The 22,788-nt window shown below is 41.0% G+C and overlaps 1 protein-coding gene and 1 long non-coding RNA gene across 2 annotated transcripts; one reads left to right on the plus strand and one right to left on the minus strand.

The window, feature by feature from the left end:
* Positions 1-3,020: 3,020 nt before the first annotated feature.
* On the minus strand, positions 3,021-6,274 carry LOC136423215 (chymotrypsin-like elastase family member 1). Its single transcript, XM_066411294.1, has 6 exons — positions 6,147-6,274; positions 5,416-5,620; positions 4,902-5,088; positions 4,305-4,389; positions 3,681-3,826; positions 3,021-3,472 (listed from the first exon to the last, which is right to left on the minus strand). The coding sequence occupies exons 1-6, from the start codon at positions 6,253-6,255 to the stop codon at positions 3,296-3,298; spliced, it is 909 nt and encodes a 302-aa protein (XP_066267391.1). The 5' UTR covers positions 6,256-6,274; the 3' UTR covers positions 3,021-3,295.
* Positions 6,275-20,360: 14,086 nt separating this feature from the next.
* Positions 20,361-21,814, plus strand: LOC136422344 (uncharacterized). The gene is made up of 2 exons (XR_010753602.1): positions 20,361-20,934; positions 21,244-21,814. It is a non-coding gene; the product is annotated as an uncharacterized lncRNA (long non-coding RNA).
* Positions 21,815-22,788: the final 974 nt, after the last annotated feature.

Genomic DNA, 22,788 nt, shown 5'->3' on the forward strand with positions numbered 1-22,788 from the left:
GATGTTTATCACAGCAAGTGGCAGTCATGCTTTAGCTCAGACAAAGAGAATAACTGAATCGAACATATTTTCCCTATAATGACATGAGATGTGTGTTTAACCTACCAGCATGGCGGGAAACTAAAACGTAACGGTCATTTGTGTAGATGGCCTCACCCATGACCTCCTTGCTATAAACCAAAGTCTTTACTATTATAACTCTAAGACCAGAACAGACGTATTGTGTCACGTGGAAGTTTTGTGGGCAAAGAATTTCTTCTAGTCATGTTGTACAGATAACGCCACGATGATTGGAACTTTTGAGGTGGGTGGACCGGACGGACTCATGGTGGAACAGTACCATCTGAACGATTTCCTCCCTGGGCTTAAGGGCTACATTCAGTTCAGCAGAGCTGGCTGCCTGCCTGTCTCACAGGCGCAGTTTACCGGTAAGCGCCCTTTGTTACCTTCGCCCAGAAGGCTAAGTATTCGAGTGTTTGTGTGCATGTGAATGGAATAACTCAAGAAATGAAGGATAATTATATTTCTTAGCGACTTTCTACGGTATAGCAGCGGTTTCATTGTAAACTGATTTTTCACATTGTCAAAATCAGTGAGGTCTCTGTAAAATAAAGTTAGTGCGAGGTCTTTCTATACTTGACCAATACCCCCCCCCTCAACACATAGATACGCATGTGACCAAGGTTGGAGTTGCTAACATCACTGTGGGCATCAAGGACCCTTCTGTGTTTGACGTACCGAGTCCTCCCTGCCCCATGGACGTAGACAGCGTGGTGGTAAGATTTATTTGTGTATCAACCCCATAAAATTCGGAACATGGTCTCGTTATAAATCATATCATTGATGCAAACTCAAAATATCTCACGGATGTAAGGGATCTTTGATTTAAAAAAAAAAAAACGAACTCGGAAAACAGCAAGAAAAAGGGATAGGCTATGAAAAAATTGGATAAAAACAAAAACAGACTGCCATGACGCTTAGCGAGACATTAAGAAGAACAGAAAACCTGCAAAGGTGGGGAGAACTGGTAGTCAGATACTATTTTGCCTTTTCGGTCAAGTAGGTGGAACATATGAGAAAAGCAAAGATGAAATAAGACATAGTTGAAACAATCAGGTTTAGTGGTTAGTGATCACACGTTTGGCTTGCAAGGGCAGCATGGCAATCCGCTTTCAGTAATGTTTTTCTCTTCGACATACAGAATCAGCTGCTGATCAAACCTGCCGATTTTTGACCATGGGATGTCAACAAGGAACAATACAACAACATCCTTGGCAGTTTAAGAAGTATCACAGTACATTTTACTGTACATATTACACGAGAGAAATATTTTGAAATATGTATTATTCCAAAATTGACAGGGAAGATGATGGTCTAAACGTTCAGAAGTTCAAGTTGCCGGTAAAGGAGAACACGAACTGGCTTTAATGGTGACCGATTTTCGTCAACCTGTCCATCTTCATAAATGTAAAAGGAAGATATTACTTGATAAAATGTAATAAATGAGATCCATTTCAACCCCGTTCAGTCGTTTTAGTCACATAAAAAACAGGTTATTTGAGGGTTGACTTATTCCGATATTGTCGGTGTTTTAACTTGTATTTGGATTGAATGGCTAGTGTATAGATCTGCTGATAATGAAAAAAAGAGAATTTAAGCTTAGCTGCTCATAAACTCCCAAGTTTCAAAACACATTCTGACCACTTGAAGATGGTTTTGTTTCAATCTAGATCAAGCAATTTCTTAATGTTTGTTAATTACTCACCCCTTCAATCTCTCTTACTTTTGTCTCTAATTTTTACAATACCCTACTAAGGGTTAATATCCCGCCCGAGGGGAACATACGCCAAATAAAATCACCGAGTGAGCAATTTGATTTTATGAGGTTATAGCAAATGTCCAGGCCTTATGACACTATACACACCAAGAAATAGGCGGGCATTAATGTTATCATATAGTCTATCCAAACTGACCCATATATGAGTAGACGATTCCTGTATGACTCAAAGATCCCTTAATTTATACTATGCATTTAAGAATTTACATTTGTCCTTTTTGTACAAAAGATGGTAGAGGAAGATAAAACCAACATTTCCACAGACAATATCAAATAACCTTAATTGCAATCTTGGCATGTCAAATCTCAAATCTATTCTTCTCTACTTTATTCATCATCATTCCTACCAGATGTGTGTCCTTCTGAGTGGTTAATGCTGTGGGCGGTTCCACAGTTTGGAGTGTCAAGAATACTGTTTTCTCTCCTTCCGTTTAGTTTGACTTGTATTTAAGTGATTAATTTTGTTTTGTCATATCGATGGTAGACCTTTTATGGAGCAAAAAAATGCAATTGTTAGCAACAACGATACATACATTCTTTTGCAATAAAGGACCATCTGAGATTCATTATTCACCACTTGAGGTACTTTTATGGTATTATGGCGTCATAACCGATATGGAATGGAGGCTTTTGATTGATCAACATCACCTGGCTACATGATAAATATAGAATACAACATGGGGTATTCCGTATCACCCGAAGTACCAGCCCGACCGCGGGTCGGATCGCCCGACCTCGGGTCGGATCGCCCGATGGCCGGAGGGCGATCCGACCCGCTAGAGGGCTAAGGCCGAGGGTGATACGTGTTACAACCTGTTGTATTTTATTTATGTCATGCCCACCCGGAAAAAAACACATTTCAATGCGGAAAGCTCCAAAAGTTGAGGGAGTTTTGTATCCTCGAACACAAAACTGTACCAACATTGATTCTAACCTCCGAATCCGGTATTCGAATTTTTGACGGCGGCGCAACCGGCGCTCTCGAAATGCATTCTAAATATTCTATAGAGGTCCCTGTGATACAACTCCCGAACCCTGTGTCATACGGGAAATTATCACACGGTCCGGAACACCCGTATCAGGCCCAGGCATGACATACTATTGATAATGTGCTATAAAATAATGACTGATGCTACTTTCTTCAAAATACAGTCACCAAACTTAACACAACTGGAAACAGAAACGTTTTTGACAATTAATAGTTGTTTATTGAAGCCATCCGTGAAGTACAACTGAGCAAGGAATGCTAGCAACTTTCTTCATGTGTATTTTGAATGGTCTTTCTTTCTGTTATTGTTCAAAATATCTCCATTGTACTATTGAAGAACAATGCAGGAGTAAACGCCTATCAGTTATACTTCCATGATGGTAAGTTGAGGCAGAGAAACAATCATTACGTTCTGAATCCGTTTTACGTAAGGTACCGTTAAAGGCGAGACCACACCGACTAGCGGCCGTTTACTTGCCGGCAGCATTAGCCATGTTGCTGTTGATCCAGTTGCGGAGATTGCCAACCTTGGCGAACACCGTGGGCTTGAAGGTGCCGACACAGCCGTTCACGCCGAAGCTGACGATGCCTGCCTGTTGGTACTGCCCGTTAGGCAAAGGACAAGCAAGCGGGCCGCCACTGTCACCCTGTAACCATAAATTGTCTAAATTAGCTACACATGTACTACCAAGAGTTCACAAGGGCATACCATGCTAAGCTGGGCGACCAGCGTATATCATAAAACCAGTGGTCAAACTGTTACAAGAAGTTTTACAACAATTATACAAAGACGCAAGATTTCATCTTATTTTTAAAAGTTCAGTCTCTTTAATCCAAAAGCAAAATTCGCCTTACATTGCATGAAGTCTGATGTCCATCCCAATGTCCGGCGCATAGCATTCTGGGAGTGATGATGTTCCACCAATAGAGGAACCCATTGCAGGTTGAGTGGTCGACAATTGGCATCGTGGCCTGCTGCAACTTGTCCTGGTCAGCCGTGTCTGCAAAAGGGTCACATGGTTGGTCAACATATTAAGAATACTGCTTCCTCCTTATTATGATGTTTTAAGTGAAAGCTAGTTTTTAACATTCAGAATAAACGGTTTAGGTGTGAACTTAATATCTGTTTAGCTGCACACTGATTTGTTAGGGGTTGCCACAGCTGCACAGCTTTCTATCTTCATGTCTACCGGAGGTCAAGGTTGAAGTTTATGGATTTTAACATAAAGGGTGCCAACAAATTCAAACTATGATTCCATTCAGCTGCAGACTGTGTTTCAAATAGCCAGAAGTATATGATTACTTTAATCTAACAGCCGCATGTAGCCGGGAGCCTCAAGTTTATTAATTTCCTTTGCAGCCCGAAACTTACTATTATTATTGTACTACTTCATTGCTATGTCCTAAGAATTCTACACATGATAAACATCAGTCAAACCATTTATCAGGCGGTTTGTCTTGATTTTACCACTCCCTTACCTTGAGTATCTCCCCAGCCGGCGGTGTAGCACTGCGTGTCACCTTCAAACTCCTGTCCTGCAGCTACCAGAGGCATCAGAGTCACCTGAAACAAACAAGCATAAAAAGTCATGTTAGTCAAGGATGAAATCTTACTTTTGTATCTTTTTTCACAAACTCGGACCTTTCCAAACAATCAAAGGTAAATTTTCATATTGTTGGGTTGACCTATTGATACATTCACTTAAGCCATTCGTGTGCAAGGATGAAACAGAAAATAATTGTCCATTAGTCAATAAATTTACATAATTTGCGGCAACATTGATGATCTTTACAACGCTGCTTAAATGCTTAAGAGTATTTGTCCGTTAATGGATGCATCGTTAAGTCGGACAGCACCACTTTATGTCATTTAAAGTCAAACTAACCGAGCCCACCTAACTCAATGAATGAATAAATGAATAAGTCACCAAGACGCGTGTATAATGCATAAATGTCAGTTATTTCTGACTCAGAGGAAGTATTGACAATGGTCGGAAATTAGGCTGGGCTAGATTATCATTGATTTTTGGGATACATCTTTGTTGAAGTCGGAAGCATCGTAATTTCCTAACTCACCTGATCGTTCAATTCGGCATTCTCACCCAGGAAGAACAGCGCGACGTCATAGTCGATGGTGTTGGGGTCGTAGTTGGGATGGATGAGCCAGCCTTGCACGCCGAGGACCTGCTCAGAAGGCTCGACGGCGGCCAGGCTGTGCTTCCCGGCCTTTACCACTATCTGGCTGGGTAAGTAGCCCCCTGAGCTGGAAATTAAGACCACCACATATAGGTTTCGGTTCCTTGTAAAAAGTCAAGTTTTGAATATAGTATCAAAAATATATGTCCTGAGCTACTCAAAATATTAAGATATCATTATGAAAGATTCGGAAGACCGCCAGCAGTGGAGAGCTTTCACTGAGAACTATGCTGCCCCGACGGCTATGGGAGAGAATGAATGAATGAAAGATTCATTTTCCTCCTATACAAAGAGGTCTTCAAGAAAATAAATGTTTCGCACAATGAAGTAAACAAAACAGTCCAAATTAATGAAGTTATTTTCAAAACTTGAAAGACGTGAAAGTTAATCTTACTTCAGAGCATCTGCGCAGTGGGCGGCTGACAGGACCACGTTGGGAGCAATGAGAGACCCCCCGCAGAAGTGATGGTTCCGCTCAACGATGTTGAGAGACACGATGGAGGGCCACTGGTTGGGCGTGGCCTCGATTCCACCAACCACACGGGCAGAGCCTTCTTGGAATGACCTCGGAAGGACGTTGGTTTTTGGAGCCGGCAAACCTAGAAAAGTGGTAAAACAGCGTCAGCACTCCAGTTTATAGCCCTAGTAGTAGTCTACTGTAGCCCTGGATTGTTGATAAACGTTTACTTACGATTTCACGGTTCCCGACAAAGATGGATTCAGATTGGTTTTTTTTAATCTGTATTATTTGAAATAACATGTTTTACTATCTTATATAACTGAAGATTGAAAACGGACCTAGAGGATATGGTTAAGTCACTATCCTGCCACATGTGACGGTCCTCTTTTGGTAAAAAGCCGATTGGAAATTTCTATACAAATAAAGCATGAAAGCGTGGCTTTAGATTTCATTACTCCTCACTCGTTTTTTTCTTACTTTCCGTGCAAAGCCTCTGCCGTTGAGTCACCATACGAGTTATGGCAGAATTCGATTACTTTGACGCATGAAAATCCAATTCATAGTTAAAAACAGAAGTTCGGAACGTTAAAATGCCTGTCTATAGAAAGATCACAGACAGCTAATACGATCAACAGTCTGACAAAATAATGGATAATTTGACCTACCGGCCACAAGCCCGACACACACCAGCGAAAACACAGCGAGCTGCATCTTTTGCACAGCTTTCCTGACACCGTAAAGAAGAAGTGGTGAAAAAGACCCCGGGGTCCTCATTTTTATACTTTTTACATCAATTTACCGATGCCATAATCTGCACACTCAAGCTATTCTCAGCTTCTCTAAATCTCTTGAAGTACAATTATTTAGGAAATTAGGGCCAATCATCAGTATAATTTCCCGAGTATATTATCTAAAACATCTGCTTCGTTCTCCGTTTTAATCCTCTTAGCTGTTACAAGTGTGACATATATCAATATTCATACAGGCCCTTACATGGGAAAAAACTTTTTTTTCTTTTGGGTAAAGATTCTGTTGCTTTCTTTAATATTCGGTGTATATTGTGTAATCATACGAAAAGATGTTAGAAAATTCAACAAGTTGACCCCTTCTAACTGTACACTCTTCAGTCTTTTCAAACTGACCCCAAAATATAACCTTTTTGTCACCCGCTACCCAAGCTGACCCTTGCCACCACCACTCATCTAAGCTGTTTAACGACGATTCCATGAAGTCTAGAAGTTCGTATTTCACGATGCTTTGAACTTGCAAAACGAGTATAATTGCAAAGATGAACGTTTAAACTAAGATAGGGCCTTTTGAATATGCTCCCAATTTTTTGAAATTCCAAAGTTCACTTCTAACGTTGAGGAAAGGGTGGGGGTGGACAGAATATTGCAGAGGCAATGTCCCTGGAACGTGAGAAATACAAATGTTTGCATACCTGTGAAAACACTTAATGTGTTAAACATTGTAAAGCTAGTGTACAGGAACACTTGATTTTTTTTATTACCGAAAACTTTAACATTGTAAATTAATGGTAAAGAAACACTTGAAATTGATTTGTTGCAGTTTTTATTGCACTGTTAGCAGAAGCGTGACAAACACCAGGTGTGTACAATACCATACTGACTTATTAACTGCAGTTCTGTACGTGACTAAGAAAAGAAATTACCTGGACTTTAAAACAAACTTTGTCGCCTTTTTCCTTCACGAAATTTACATCAGAGATGCTATAGGGGCTATTCCAGTTTTTCATTGTTTTAACAGAAGCATAAAGTACGGGGTGAAAGCAGCCACACGACACTGGCACTATTTGGACATGTTAGGAGGTGGGGCGGGTTGGGGTTGAAGGTTAATCTGACCCAGAAACGTGTAACCAAGCTAGTCACATTTATATTGAAGGAATTCCAGGGTCTTGAGACTGTAAATGGTATAAGGATGGACCAACGTCTCGTGTATTAATTACCTTCGCCGAGAAGGTTATGCATAGGGTAGCGTTTGTTTGTTTGTAACGACCAGCATAACTCGAGAAGGCTTGGGTGGATTGTCTTGATATTTGGTAGATGGGTAGGTCTTCATGAGACTTGGAAATGATTAGATTTTGGGTCCCCTAGCGGCTTAGAGGAACTCATTTGCATAATAAATGAGAAAATACTATAACTCAAGATGGGCTTGATGGATGGTCATGATTTTTGGTATGTAGGTAGCTTACGTGATACTTTGTGTGATTGGACGATAATTATGCAAATCAGATTCTAATTTGCATAATTAATGAGACAATTATAAAATCCTGTTGTGTTCCATGATATGACTATTCAAATATGTGACATTTGTAACTGAGGAAGAGAGGAATGTTGATATGGATCCTCATTTGCATAAAAGACATAATTTGCATAATTAATCAGTGACTACTATGATTCCATTCAGGTAAATGATGGCAATTTCATACTTGTGGCATTTGGCAAGTTATGTGAATGTGAACATAGTTGAATCAAATTAAGCTGATAATGACCTCATTTGCATAATTGATGATGTTAGCATAACCTTTGTTAAGCTCATACTCTGGACAACGTCTGTTATTTGAGTGAAGACGATCAACTAGTATGATTTATTATTGATGAGAGACACTCCTAATACGTCAGTCATAAAGGTTAAAATCATTTAGCGAAGGTATGAGGTCGTGGAACTCTAGTTACCTATGAAAGACACTGAATTCCAAATGACATCGACCGTTATGATTCATATGATTAAATTCCGATATTAGAGTAGAAAAAGATCCATTAATAGTCCAACTTTCTTCTTTTCACTTCAGACGGAAACATTAGGCAGTTTATGGATGCATTTAGGGAACTATTTTCCATATCAACAAGTCCTGTCGAGATCGCAAAACTGCAACGCTCCTTCAAGTAATCCACAGCGTCCCACAAAATAACCATACTCCTGGCCACCGTAAAGTCTTGGCACTCCCTGCCACAAGATATTGTGACCCTCAGAGACAGACGTAAACTCAAGAACTGTACCTATCGCCACCTCAAAGATACTCGTCAGTGCGCCAAAAAGAGGCAGCTGCGAAGCCAAGGCACGGCATAGAAGAAATGTCTTCGATCTTTCCGTGAGAACAATAGAACAAATTTTGAGGTCAGTCGCCGCAAACGTCCTATTTCAGCAATCATTAGACAAGCAAAGCTATTCTAGGTGCCACAGGCCGTTTCAAACGGCCCAATCCCTGTTGCTCAAATGTTAGGGCCGTTTAAAACGGCCCTTGAATCAACAATATCATTAAGAACTGGAAAAAGCTCAAGGTTATTTTTTTTAGATTCTGGTATTAAAACGAAAAAATGTATGTGAAATAACTATGACTAAATCACACAAATCCTTCCGAAGGAGGTCACTGTTTCTGTTTTAACTGGTTCATTACCATACTGCACATTTACTGTTGCAACATGCAAATTGCCTGACATTTGAGCATGGGTGTATTGACACTTGGACACACACGGATAAATTGTTTAAGTTTTTGTGTTTGAAAATACCAACTTTCAGCTAAACCTAAACAAGAGCAATATCATTGACATATTGCCAACGACATATGAGGTCATATATATCCGTTCTAACGCTAGGGGGAAGTCAATTTATTTAGTCAAAAGCTTCCAAATTGACGAATTTTATAAGAAACCAAAAATTAATTGTGCATTTTGACTCCATCTTTACGGACATATTTAAGGCCACAGCAAGTAATTTTTATAGATGACATCAGCGCGCTCATTAATTTTCGCCTGATTTCGAAATAAAAAAACAAGAAATTTAATTGCCCTCCGACGGAGGTCAACATGCCAAAAATTGGCAAATATGTCGTAAACGTTGATAGTCTAAGGTGTTTCATTGCACATGAATACCTAGTGTAGTTCCTGCCCATGATGGTATAATAACAAACTGTTTTCTGCATTTGTTCTAGCAAGGGCATTATATAGATAATGGGGGGAGGGGCTCTAGTTAATTGAGCTGTATACACAAGGTGTTTCATCGCAAATGAACGGCCAGTGTTCTGAATGGAGCTTAAACTGTAAATGCCAACACAATAAATTGGACTTACCCAAATTTTCGACTGATCAGCCAGTCTTTGTCAAGGAGTGAACTCCATTCTGGTTGGACAAACTCAGCTTCTTTCGGTTGTACCACACCTAGTTCTGTCTCCCTTCTACCTGCTTCTGAATCCCTTGCGATTAATCCAAAGTCTGTTTTCTCGTCTGAGTCTCAGTCTACACTTGACGGACTAACTGACATGTCTGACAAGCCAGCACTTGCACTGCAACATGAAACATTCAAAGCAGTGCAAGTGCTGACCAGGCAACAGCAAGAACTACAAAAACAGCAGGCAGAATTGATGAGGATGTTGCAACACGTAACAGGGAAGGTCCAGCCAAAAACCCGTTGGTAGAGCACATCAATTCAGCACAAGACGGGGCAAACTGCCGATTGGCTCAGGCCAGGGTCAAGAGACATCTGGAATGAAATACCAAAATAGAAAATGCCAGAAGGAAGTGGCTACTGGCAGGATGATCCTGCCAGCAGTAGAAAAAATTGCACTGCTGACAGGAGTGGGAAAATCTGCACTACTGACAGGACTGTCAGCAGTGCAATTTTTTCTACTGCTGACAGGATCATCCTGGCAGCAGTGCAGTGCAGTTTTTTTTACAGTTGACAGGATTTTTCCTGTCAGCAGCGGATATTTTTCTATTTCTGACAGAATCATTGTGAAAATCTAAAGTTCCTGATAAAAGTGTTTACCTGCTATTCCTCGTTATGTTAGAAACGTACAACTACAAATGACTCATACTACTTAGATCAAAATCACACGTGTCTGTGAATTCATGGGATTTATTGAACATGGCAAAGATTAAGGGTTGTGGGCCTGTGGCTACTGTCAGGATGATCCTGTCAGCAGTAGAATTTTTTGCACTGCATACAGGATGATCCTGTCAGCAGTAGAAAAATCTGCACTGCTGTCAGGATCATCCTGTATGCAGTGCAAAAAGGTTTTACTGCTGACAGGATCATCCTGTATGCAGTGCAAAAATTTCTACTACATACAGGATCATCCTGTATGCAGTGCAAAATTTCTACTGCATACAGGATTTTTCCTGTATGCAGTGCAAAAATTTCTACTGCTGACAGGAAAAAATTTCAGCCAATCAGAGCTCGCAAAAAGATTGCCCGCGCGAAAGGACTCAGCGAGGAACATGGCGGCAGCCATGAAGGCTGGAGATAAGTTTTCCAACTGGGCGGATTTCCAGGCCGCCCTGTTACTGAATGAGTACCAAGAGGCCAGCAGTAAACTAGAAATGACTCGTAATAATAGAGCACAACCACACCTGTCTGATGAAGTCATGGGATCTATTGAACAATTGGCATTAGGATCCAGTTGGAGGGGGTGGATTCCTTCTATTAAAAGTGCGTTTCTCAAGCTGTCGATTCGACGGATTCAAAAATTTCAAAAAGTATAAAATAAAGAAGAGTTGTGATAACGAAACGGCTGTTACTGGTATTTTAAACGTTAACTAGTAGTTCAGCTCAATTAATAGAGGGCTCGGATGGGAGTATCAGTACCCAGGACCATGTCAGAAATTTGGCACCTAGCATCGATGACATTTGAGATAAAACATGACTATAATCTCGATCCGAAATATGCCCCATGGATAGGCCTAGCTGAAATTATGAAATCAAAATTGCCCGGTTTCCAGCTCATGCGTTCGCCGGATCCGATCGGATCGCGCTGACATCACCTGGTAGGTCCTTACATACACTGTGATGATGGCCGACATCTTGAAACACCTGATATCTGCTGTTACCGTAGCAATTACAAATGCTAGCTTCTGATTGGTTGCGAAAATGCATTGAAAAAAAAGGACGATCCTGCCAGCAGTACAAAAATTTGCACTGCATACAGGACGATCCTGACAGCAGTACAAAAATTTGCACTGCATACAGAACGATCCTGACAGCAGTGCAAATTTTTCACTGCTGTCAGGATCGTCCTGCCATTAGCCTTAGGCAAGATTAAGATTATCTTTAGCACCCGATAGTAGTTTGCCGCAGAAGTTTCCCGTGTAAAACTCCTACCGGGCGCTAGAGAATATCACTGCGGAGGAAAATATACGCGTCACTCATGGCTAAGTTCAGCGTAGAATCTAGAAAGCTCTGGTGGGACTCGTGTTTGCTTGTATATTTAGTGTCCTCAATCTGATGTCGACGCGGCTATGGTTGGATTAACATGGCATCCACTAATCCAGTCTACCGTGGATTGGCCAGGCTCTCTTCTGGGCTGAAGGGACTTTCCTCCGCAGTGATAATCTCAAGCGTCCGGTAGAAGTTTTACACGGGATCGTTGTGGCAAACTACCGCGGCAAACTACTACCGGGTGCTGAAGATAATCCCGGCAGCAGAAAACGCCTTCCGCCCCGTAGAGCGCCCGGCCTATTACACCCTGCCTATTAGGTAGGCCTAGGGTTGGAGTAACTCGGTGTAACGTTCGAACGCGTTATAAGTTAACCCATGTTGAAATCATAATCGTCCTGAATACGTACCACGCATCATTTTACGCCCAGACGAACACAGTTAAAATTGCAAAACATCCAGTGAAACACCAATATCAGTTGGTACAGTAGCATGTGCCAACAATATTGTTTGAAAAAAAAGGAAAATCCTGTCAGCAGTTGAAAAATCTTCACTACTGACAGGATCATCCTGTCAGCAGTAGAAAAAAATTGCACTGCTGTCAGGATTTTTCCACCGCTGACAGGATCGTCCTGACAGCAGTACCATTTTTTCCACTGCTGACAGGATGATCCTGTCAGCAGCGCAGATTTTTCCACTGCTGACAGGATCGTCCTGACAGCAGTACCATTTTCCACTGCTGACAGGATGATCCTGTCAGGAGTGCAATTTTTTCTATTGCTGACAGGATGATCCTGCCAATAGCCTTAGGCATTACAGAATATCTCGATGTGTAGTAACAGCCCAGCACATCTTGCGGTGCAGTGCGCCAAGCTGATGTTTAGTGGTCCAGATCTGGTATCCCGCAATGTGCAGGGAAAAGGGAAACCACCTCTGGACGCCGTGAAAATCAGAAGGATTAAATTATATGTGGAAATGATGTATAGGGAAGGGAGTAACGAAGACAAATGGCAGGAGAAGAATCGATTCGTGGGGAAGGCATCTTAATGCCATGGGTGTTCCAAGAGAATATCAGTTCACAATAGAGTAAACTTAAAGTTTTAACTATTCTACACAAAAGAAGTTTGAACTGTATATGTTGAAGAAATTTTGATAGTAAGTACACAGATATCAGAACAATTTTCTAGCATCTCAGTCAATCAAGTACCTGTTTATTTAGACTGGAACTGCCCCGTCAGCCTTGTTCTTCCCAGAGGTCCAGTTTGGAGGGAAGGGTGTCATGGCAATCTATGTTGGAATTTTTTTTATACATCTTGGCATACGGTGGGACATATTAATATGGTCAAACAGATGTTTAAAAGCGTTAGCACAAAACGCAAAAAAAACACCCACGAGGTTATAGTACGAATAATTTTCTCTTCAATTTCAATTCCATTTTCATTCTTGTGAAGTGGTAAACCTACATCGTTTTGTAGGTCTAAATATGTACATTCGGGACTATTTAGGTGTTCCGTTATATATATATATATATAACATTGATAAGTGGCAATCCTAGGAGACGTCAAATCTGGATCACCAAGATGTAGTCACTCAACTTAGTAGAAATGATGTTTTCTACTTTGTGCAAAAGTGGTGTGCTATGACTGCCCATGGCAAACACCAAGGTCCCTTTCATATTGTTGGGACTAATGGCTTCGGGAACGGTAAGAACAATCTTATGCAATGCAAGAAAACCCAAATAATGTCACTGTCAGCATGCACGTAATATTGTGGAAGCACTGTCCATCATGTATTTCATTTCACAAGAACTTTCGCCAAACGCTTTCTCAAGGCATCCTTAATGCTTTGCATGCGCAATATAAAAGCCTGGAAATTGTGCCTGTATTCAAAGTATCAATGGTCGATAAAAGGCTTATGATATGTCCTTTAGGATAAGAAGGATTTCTGCCGAACCAAAAGGTGACTTACACACACATTTCGTTAACCTATTAGTAACCAATGTGTCGCCATAGGACAGCTGGACGAAGTGACCTTTTCACATACTTGAAGTTAAGTCGTGAAAAAATCCGTGCTTATTAGCCTTTGTATGTGACTGACGAAAATACTGTTTATTTTGGGGCCACTTGTCAGTTAAGTAGCTCCTTAATTTACAGACAGACGGACGGAAATGATAAGTCGACTTCGTAGAGCTAAACAAGAGCGTGAGGAGGATACGAATGCTAGGTCGTCTATCGACAGAAACGGGGGCTCAAATTATGATTAAGCACCGTCAAGGCGTCAGACTACCGAGATCAGTAGATGGCGGCCTGGCGTTCCTTCTTCTGGTATGTTTTGCCTTGCATAAAAATAGACTTTGAATTATACCCAGCAAGCAAGTTAAGCTGCCTTCAATCCTGACCAGCTCACACAATATGGAGGATCTGCAAGGCTAGTGTGAAGTGTACATTGGGTTCCTCATGTCTTCAACACGTAAATATCAAGATTGTCAAGAGCAGTCTACTAAAGGTAGAATGTGCCTGCTGTCGTGAATTTACAATGTCAAAACTGACAACAATAAATTAATCACTTCCCAAATCTTCTACTCATGCATAAATGGCTGTGAAGTAGAGTTCAACAGAAGAGTTCAAGGATACTAGTATGAACACTTATTGTTTATTTAGCATATGAGTACATTTTAAAGTACATTGGAGTCCCAGAACGACCACGCTCAAAAATCCTCCTTAAAAAAGAAACAATGGGCCTAGAACGCGATAAAACATGAGATTTTGAAATATATGCGGTCGAAAAACCCTCTTCACCTGATTTGTGGATCTAGAAAAACAGTTGATTCCATTCGACATGAGGTCTTGCTATTAACAATCCAGGCAGTGCATTTCTGGTATGTAATTTTTTTTAAAGTAACGAAAAGCATTTGCAGTCTGTGCCAGTTTCATTATCAATCAGTGTCAATACGACCATATGCTAAAAAAAGGGCTTTTCCATCAAGATTGGTTTCAGGGGCAAAGCTAGTTTCAAAGCCCTTCGCTATCTCAACTAAGACATACGTCACCTAGTAAATCAACCAGTTACATGCGAATGATTTTGATGCGCCCCTGTTAAATGAAACCAAAGTATGAAGTATGTTTTCTGACGAAGACCTTGTGATTTTATCAATAAAATGACAATAGTGTTTAAAACACTCTACGATATGAAATGAATACTGCAGGATTTTTCCGCAACAGATGGAAGTCGACACCTCCAGCCCCAAATAATAATAATTGAATCAAATAAAACTGGGCACGTTTTCAATTGCCACATTTTGTTTCCTCAAATACATCGAGATAGCTTCACAACAGGATGTAACGTCACAGCGATTAACAAAACTATCAAAGAGGACACTAGGACCACTATTCTGTATGAATCCAACCCAATGAGACAGCAATCCATAAATTTCAGTATATTGTAAATTAGTCCATGGATGCGTAATACAAATATTAACATATGGTGCAGAGGTAGTAATGTCCTCTAATTCAACACAAGGGACTATGTAAAATTCCATGTTTGATGAATTGACGTCAGCAACTTGTCCCAAATTTCGAAGGAAGTGGAACACTAATGATTTCAGAACGATACTGACTACATACACGTTACAACGACAGGAAGGAACTGGCCCGCTACATGTATAGTTTTGAACAGCAAGCGCTCGTATCCGACTGCACTAAATGTCGCCTCCTCTCCGGAATGAGGATATCAGGTTACCAGTTTTCCCGCGTGCACCAATCTTGGTATAAATAAACTATTCTTGGAATTAGGGATTCGTGAAATTAACGAAAGACCACCTTCAAGATAAATAGATAGATGCTAATAATCCAAGGTTGGGAAGAGTGAGGAACATTGATGAGTTCAGGGCACATATATGGGAAACACGTCTACAGTCACAGGAGAAAAGCCACTACGGACCTGACCAGCAAGCCCCGTGTCAGAATACCATGGGTTGTCGCCATTTATCTGGAATGACGATATCTGGGTTTAAGGGGAAAGTTGTTTCGACCATGAAAAATACCAAAGAAAAGGGAATCCTTAATTGAAAACTAACTTATCTTTTGCACTCTAATTAAGCAATACAAGCTTTATATGAGGTTATTCAAATGTAATAAAACGTCAACAGTCTTGCATTCTAAGACTCTGATAAGTCAAGAAATGGCGCGATTATTCTGGCCACCAACCAGCATGCCAAGCTTTAGATGATTGACAGATAGAGATTTCAAATCTTTATCATGACACCGCGGTTTTAGCAACTGCACAACAGTAACATAGATCCTGTTTTGTAACGTTAATCGTTTTCTGATGCCACTGAAATACCTCTTTCTCCTCGTATAAATCAGACAGCTAAAATGCTTTTAGACTTGCGTGTCTTTTATTATTTCCTCAAAATCAATTCAGGCTTTCGCGACTTGTTTGGCAAGAATTTAGACAACTTAATAACTCACTGTGCTTAAAACACAGTCAATAAGTTCATCGAACTGGCTGGAGATTCGATTGCCTACATTTTTGCTTGTTGCTCGGCCAGCCGACGTTTAGGCAATCGCCGTGTCATTGTCCCAGAACACCGCTGATCTGCACTGATCCATGGCGAAAATCATGTAGTTGGTTTTTGCACCAGCTTGTGTGTAGTCGGCCCCTCCTTCACGGGATAAATACAAAACAAGTCCAAGATATTAAATTAAGTGGAAAATCTCATGCAAACCCTGTGCCTTTGAATTTCAAATGGGAGGTAATCTGTGCGGATGCTAATCTAGTAGCACGTCCTTATTCCAGCAACGTTTGGCATTTAAAAGTTTTGACCCATTGCCTTTGGTAGAATCGAGCCGACTTTCAATCTTTATCGTAATTGTCCGAATGCTCATGGTGGAGGCAGTATAAGATAAAATGACTAAGGCAGTCTTTTGCTTGTTTTCTTATGTAAAACCTATTCAGTCTCTAAGACACATTAAACCTCAAGTTACTAGTACATGAACCCTATTTATTCCAGTTATCAATAATAAGTCAATCTTGCCTTCATTATGCGATGAGTCATGTTTAAGTAGGACGTACAATCTCCTGTTAGCTCCCTTTACGGTGAAATGGTCCTTTTTTTGCTTGATGTAGTCTGCACAATAACGTGGGTCCGTTATAGATAAACTGGGTTCTCGTTCAGATCTTTCTATTCATTTACTTGCCCATGGCCACGTTCGCCTTCAAGATGCAGTAGCCTTTCTTTACATAGGCGTCCACAGGAGTCACGTTAAAGGCAGGCTAAACTTAATTTCGTAAAGCATACTGCAGTATGTTAAATATACCACTAAAACCAGTTCTGACTTCCTTTACATTAGTCCATCATAGATCAGCGTTTTTACAATATTTGAAATTCGCGGTGTGGTGATGTAATACTGGCGATGTCCAAAGACCTTTGACCTTTGTGACGTCAGATTCCGAGTCGGCCACACCTGCACCATAGGAATTACTCCAGACGCCATTCCTCCAACTCGGAATCTGACGTCACAAAAGTCAAAGGTCTTTGGACATCGCCAGTATTACATCACCACACCGCGAATTTCAAATGTTGTAAAAACGCTAATCTATGATGGACTCATGTGAAAGAAGTCAGAACTGGTCGTAGTGGCATATTTAACATACTGCAGTATGCTTTACAAAATTAAGTTTAGCCTGCCTTTAAGCTCTTATACGCATGGCCTAAAGGCCTACACTGTTTCCTGCAGCCGGTGCAAAATAAATATCCTGTACACAGAAAATAATAAACCTAAGAACACGCTCTCTTTACTCGTTCGGTGATTTCTCGTCTTCGTGGTTTAGACTGTGGCACCACTATCTCTCGGCCAGGTGTTACGGTTATGTGATCCGATGCTTTTATGGCATGCAATTTAGCTGCTGAGCAGGATCCTCTGTGTGGTCGCTACATGCCATGAAATACTGCATGGCGACTTTCTAAACTCTGCTCGCTTTCTAAGCCGATGCACCACGCACTGCACTACATGTCCCTCTATCTTGAAGGGGAAACTGGTAGCTTGAAATATCTCTCTGGAGAACACCTTAATTCCCACATCTGTGTTGAACAAAATCGAAGCAACACCTTTCGTAATAATCTAAGACGATGTCAAAGGTAAAAATTATCTAGACTTGGTGGCTAAAAGTGCCCGCGCCAAATTTGACGTCCTACACCTCCAGAACGACGTGTGCTAGGACAACGAAACTTAGTGACTTTTCATAGAATTTAGTTGCTAACAATTTCATAGTAAAAGTATAAGTTTATTTTTCGTGTTGCCATGGCAACTGGTTTCTGACAGGCATATTTTACACAATTCACAATTTTTTGTTTAAAAATGTAGCTTCAAGGCTATCTTGCTCCGCTACATTTGTTTTCATACATTATTAAGATCCTATGTAATCTTGTGTAACTTTGATAATTAAATTTTCATAAATAATGCTAATTTGATGACGTCATCGGTCAAAATCAAAGATGGCGGCCAACATCCTAATTTTAGGTATAAACAGGCCTTTGCCCCTTCAAATTCGTCCATACCTGCTATGTGTTCAACAAAAACCATTCAAATCAACGTTTCTAGTCTATTTTTCATGGTGTTTTGGTGTCATAAGTAGCAAACATTGTATTTTCAAAAAATTCACGATTGCCTATCCAAGATGGCGGATCCCAAGGGACAGATAAAGGCATATGACGTTATTCTATGATGTCATTTTGTCGTCAACGTAGTTACCATTGACAATAATCGGTCAAAACCGTCAGGTATTACCGGAATTCCCTATTTAGACGGTTTTAGGCAATAAAATGACATTAGTGACGTCATAATTACGTCATATTACGTCACAACAGTACCAAAATTGCAGGAATTATAACATTTACATATACATCACTCTGCAAATTTGGTGATGATACATCATACCGTTTGGAAGTTATGAGGAGGGGGGCGAATGACCCCCCCCCCTCCCGGTCCCAGAAAAGTCTCTAAAAAGCCCGGTCTAGATAGGGTTAAGAAGTATTTGTTCTTTCTTACCCAAAGAGAAAATGTCTTTTGGTATCATTGTATTGACATCGGCATACTTGTTATTGCAGTTGGTGAACAGCTCGAAGAGCTTATTGTAACGCGACTTGATGGTCTTCTCTCTTGTGTATACAGCAAGGGGGTAAATCCTATTCCTGTGCCAGCTCATCTGCCACCTCCTTTGCTACAGACGTTAGGAAATTTTAAAACATTAACTTAGATAACCCCCAGATGACCACGTGGGGGGCAAAGTAGAGAGGGGAGGTCCCAGGCTAAGGCGGGCAGGCCTCCAGCCTAGCACGGTACGACTCAACGGTGGGAGCCGTCACTACCGTGCCAGGCACGCATGTAAAAAGAAATCAACTATTGTTCCATATCCAGAACTGTATGTAATAACATATGAGGTGGCACGTAAAAAGAAAGAGAACAGTTTATCTACTTTTCAACGGTAACCAATCCATGGTCCAGTCTTCTGACGGTACCAACCAAGGCTGGTGCTTGTGTGCTCCAGTCGCTATAGTGAAAACAAGACCACAGAGGTATGAATGGAGCTTTACTGAAAGTGAAATGAATAGGAATATGAAATACACCTTTATTGATGTAGAATAACTTAGTGCAGGAAAAAGGTGTCCACATAAGGGATGGAGAGCTAAATGTGCCTATTTCTTGTCCAACGTATCCTATATCAAAAATTCGTCATCAGCAATAACTTGAGAACAATATTTCTTTGACAACTTGAGGTTTTACTTTTATAGAGTGTGGTCACAGTCGACACAACGTCCCGAGTTAAGGTTTTGTTTCATTTGTTCTATGATTACATTTTGGTCGCCTCTTCGACTTGGCTGGTATCTTACTCGCCTCGTCGCAGATGGCATTATCTGGGTCGTCGCACCTGCCATCCTTCTCAAGGCAGCTGGCATCTTCCTCGTCCCTGCTTGTCTCTTCGTCGTAACTGCTGGTCCCCTCATCATGCTGGGCTCCTCCTCGTCGTGCTGGGCTCTTCGTCGCTGCTGCTGTAAGACTCGCTGCTGTTGGCTCGATACTTACCGTTGCTGCTTGCCTCCTTCTTCTTGCAGTGAGTAAAAATGTGGACGGCTTTCATGGGTCTCCCCATATCAAGCAGCCTTGCCCGACTTTGAAGTTTCATCCACGCCTCACGACTGTTTCTCAGTCTATCTGAGATAGTCTTACCGACTGGAGATGGTTCAGAACTGGCTGCTGCTGATGTTTCCATACTAAGGGACATCTTTGGATACGAATGGTTAAGCTTTAATTACTTATGAATATATGTCAGAATTTAGCACATTTGGGCTTGGAGTATTTGCCTTCAACTCTACGATGAAACATAACACTCAAGATATGTTTTGCAAACTTGAAACTTTCAAATCATTCTTGCATAGCCGTATCTACAACACTTCGAGAAGGTCGAAGCTCAAACTGTCAACAGGTGTTCTTTGAAAGTGATGACGCTATATTGATATTCACAGACCGCAAGGTAGCGGAGTGAGTAAGGGAATCTTAACCTCACTGATTGTCACTAAAGAACTGATGTATTCCGGTAGATTTTACTCTCCTATTGGCTCGATACTTATCGTTGCTGATTGCCTCCTCCTTCTTGTAGTGAGTAGACATATGGACTTCCGCGGGTCTCTCCATTGCAGGCAGCCCTGCCCGATTTTGCAGCTTCAGCCACATCTCAAGCCGGTTTATCGGTCTATCTGAAATAGTCTATCAGAATTGGGTGATGCTGATGGTTGCACACGCAGGGACATCTTTGGATAGGTGTGGTTTTTAACAATTTGCAACCATTTGAAATCAAGAATGTCAATGTTTAAGATATTTGACACACAAAAGATTTGGATAAAAGCTCATGAATTATATGTTTCCTGTAAGATATTGGCGGTCTAAAAGGCTTACACATCCAAATTAAATCCTATTTTTTGATACAAGCAGACGTTGAACGAAAGCAACGGGTCTATGTCGGTTTGTCTCCCTAGATGCAATTTTCTTCTCGATGTTATAAGGTGTGTGGCTAAAATAGTCGATGGAATGCAACCTTGGGCGCCAGAGAGAGCCACTTGATTGACTGCATATTTCAGCGGGGGCACAATTATCCAAGGTTTTATCGTTTGTTAATCCCACTCTACGAGGTATAGAGTCAAGTCTGACGGAATTGGAGAGTCCAGACAAGCTACGTGTTCAAGCTCTTTCTCCTCGAACAACGAGTACATTGTCTGCGATTATGGTACGTATAATGTTATGTCTTTTGTTCTTCTATTTCTAGCATGTGATATTGTTTGCTACGATCCAGAGGTGACAGCACGAAATTTTGTTGTTTTAGCATGATTTTTATGGGGCGAGGCCTCCAACACTCCTACTCTGTGCTGCCGCAATTGTGGTCTGCCTATGTGTCCTTTTAGAAAACGTTATCGTCTCAAAAATCAGCTTTATTATAATATTTCCCATGGAATATAACGGTACTGAACGCTTACACTAATGCTTGTCGGGAACAGCATACGTGACAGTCTATTTTTATGATTCTTTTGACCTCTAGAATCTGACGCTGGAAACCTATCATTACACCTCAAACGCCCTGAAGGTGGTGGAGGCCGAGGTGACCCCAGCCTTACGCGTGGAAGAATACCACCGTCCAGGGACACCGTTTCCAGGCATAATGGCTTATGCCTGGATCAACTGCCCGTGGGTCCAGGTCGGCTGGGTGCGCCAGAAGGATAAGGTCTCCGTGAAGACAATCGCCAGGGGGAAAGTGGAGGTTTCCCTGCTGGACGCCTACGTTTAGAGGGGTTACAGTGTCATCAAGATTTTTGTCAACATGCAGTAGAGAACTTAAGAAACAATAGTAAAGTTTGAGTTAAACACTTCAGCGATCTTTAGACAATGGATGCCATTTTTCCAGAATAACTTTCGATAACACAAATGAAAACATGACAAGGAATTATTTGCTTAGACAGTAAATCTATTTGAGATGACTACAATGGAGCTATAGTCCCCGCACTTTTCTCAATAATAGAATCACGACTTGAGTTTATATACCAATATATATACCTTTAAAACGAGGGCAACATCTACTGTTGAACAATAAAAATGTTTGATACCTTAACTTACTGAAGTCTTGAGATATATATCTTTTTAAAAGTAGATACACATGCGAGAAAAGTCACATGAGCATTCAAAGGTGATAGCTTGACAAATCTCTCTCTGACAGTTCGTCAAGGCTATATTGTAACTGTGCTCCAAAGGCTTCAAAGACCCGCACAAAAGAGTTTCTGCTGCACTTCCCGAACACCCCATGGAGCACGCTGGCGCCGCTGTCGTATCTTAAAGACTGTAATGTATCGTTACAACGGTAACGTAGTAAGATGGATTTACTGTTGATATACAGCCTGTGGTTTGAAGACGCTGTTCGAGCAATTATTGCTAATACCCTTGCATCCAGAACAAGTACAAGGCAACATATATGGTTCAATATATAGTGGGTACAACTGCTCAACTGAACAAATCGTTTCCCATAATACATGTGCCTACTATGGACTGTGCAGTACAGATGTGCGCTCTTGATACTATGTATGCGTTGTTGGTAAGGTAAGTCCGCCCTTCTTGCACCCTCCAGCTCAGTCCCCTTCCTAAGGATAAAAAAGAGAAGATACATGTACTATGGTTTTCTAGCAGCATATTTCAATGGAATGCACAAAATACAAAGAACTTCGGCATGTTTCACATTACACAATCATACGCGTACCTCGTACTCATACTATTCCATCCACGATGGTGACTTGCTTTCTCGGTAAGGTCTGCTCTCTGAACAGATTTGCGACAAAATGCTGGTTTGAACTAAGATTCATCGTTCACAACGGTTAATAAGTAGAGACGTTACGTACATTCATTGTTTCTTTTTTTTTGTAACGGTAAGAAACATATCAAACAAACTAGTCAGTTTATGATCAGATCATTACTGTATAAAAGATAACTGCCTTTCTCTTTTTTCTTCCCTTTTTAGTTTCTTCAATGCTTGCTGCCTCCTTTTCTCCTTTTCTCGTTTTCTTTCTCTTCTGCTTCAAACTTTGTAGGTAGCTTTCGT

This window comes from Branchiostoma lanceolatum, chromosome 17 (genome assembly GCF_035083965.1).
Source record: "Branchiostoma lanceolatum isolate klBraLanc5 chromosome 17, klBraLanc5.hap2, whole genome shotgun sequence".
Taxonomy (NCBI): Eukaryota; Metazoa; Chordata; class Leptocardii; order Amphioxiformes; family Branchiostomatidae; genus Branchiostoma; species Branchiostoma lanceolatum.

Bases quoted from the DNA above. Each gene is read 5' to 3' on its own strand.
- LOC136423215 (XM_066411294.1), bottom strand. From the start codon at position 6,255: ATGAGGACCCCGGGGTCTTTTTCACCACTTCTTCTTTACGGTGTCAGG. The intron at 5,089-5,415 runs GTAAGATTAACT...CTTAATTTCCAG, and splicing joins CACTGCGCAGATGCTCTGAA to CTCAGGGGGCTACTTACCCA. The intron at 3,827-4,304 runs GTAAGGGAGTGG...ACCCTTTTGCAG, and splicing joins CGGCTGGGGAGATACTCAAG to ACACGGCTGACCAGGACAAG.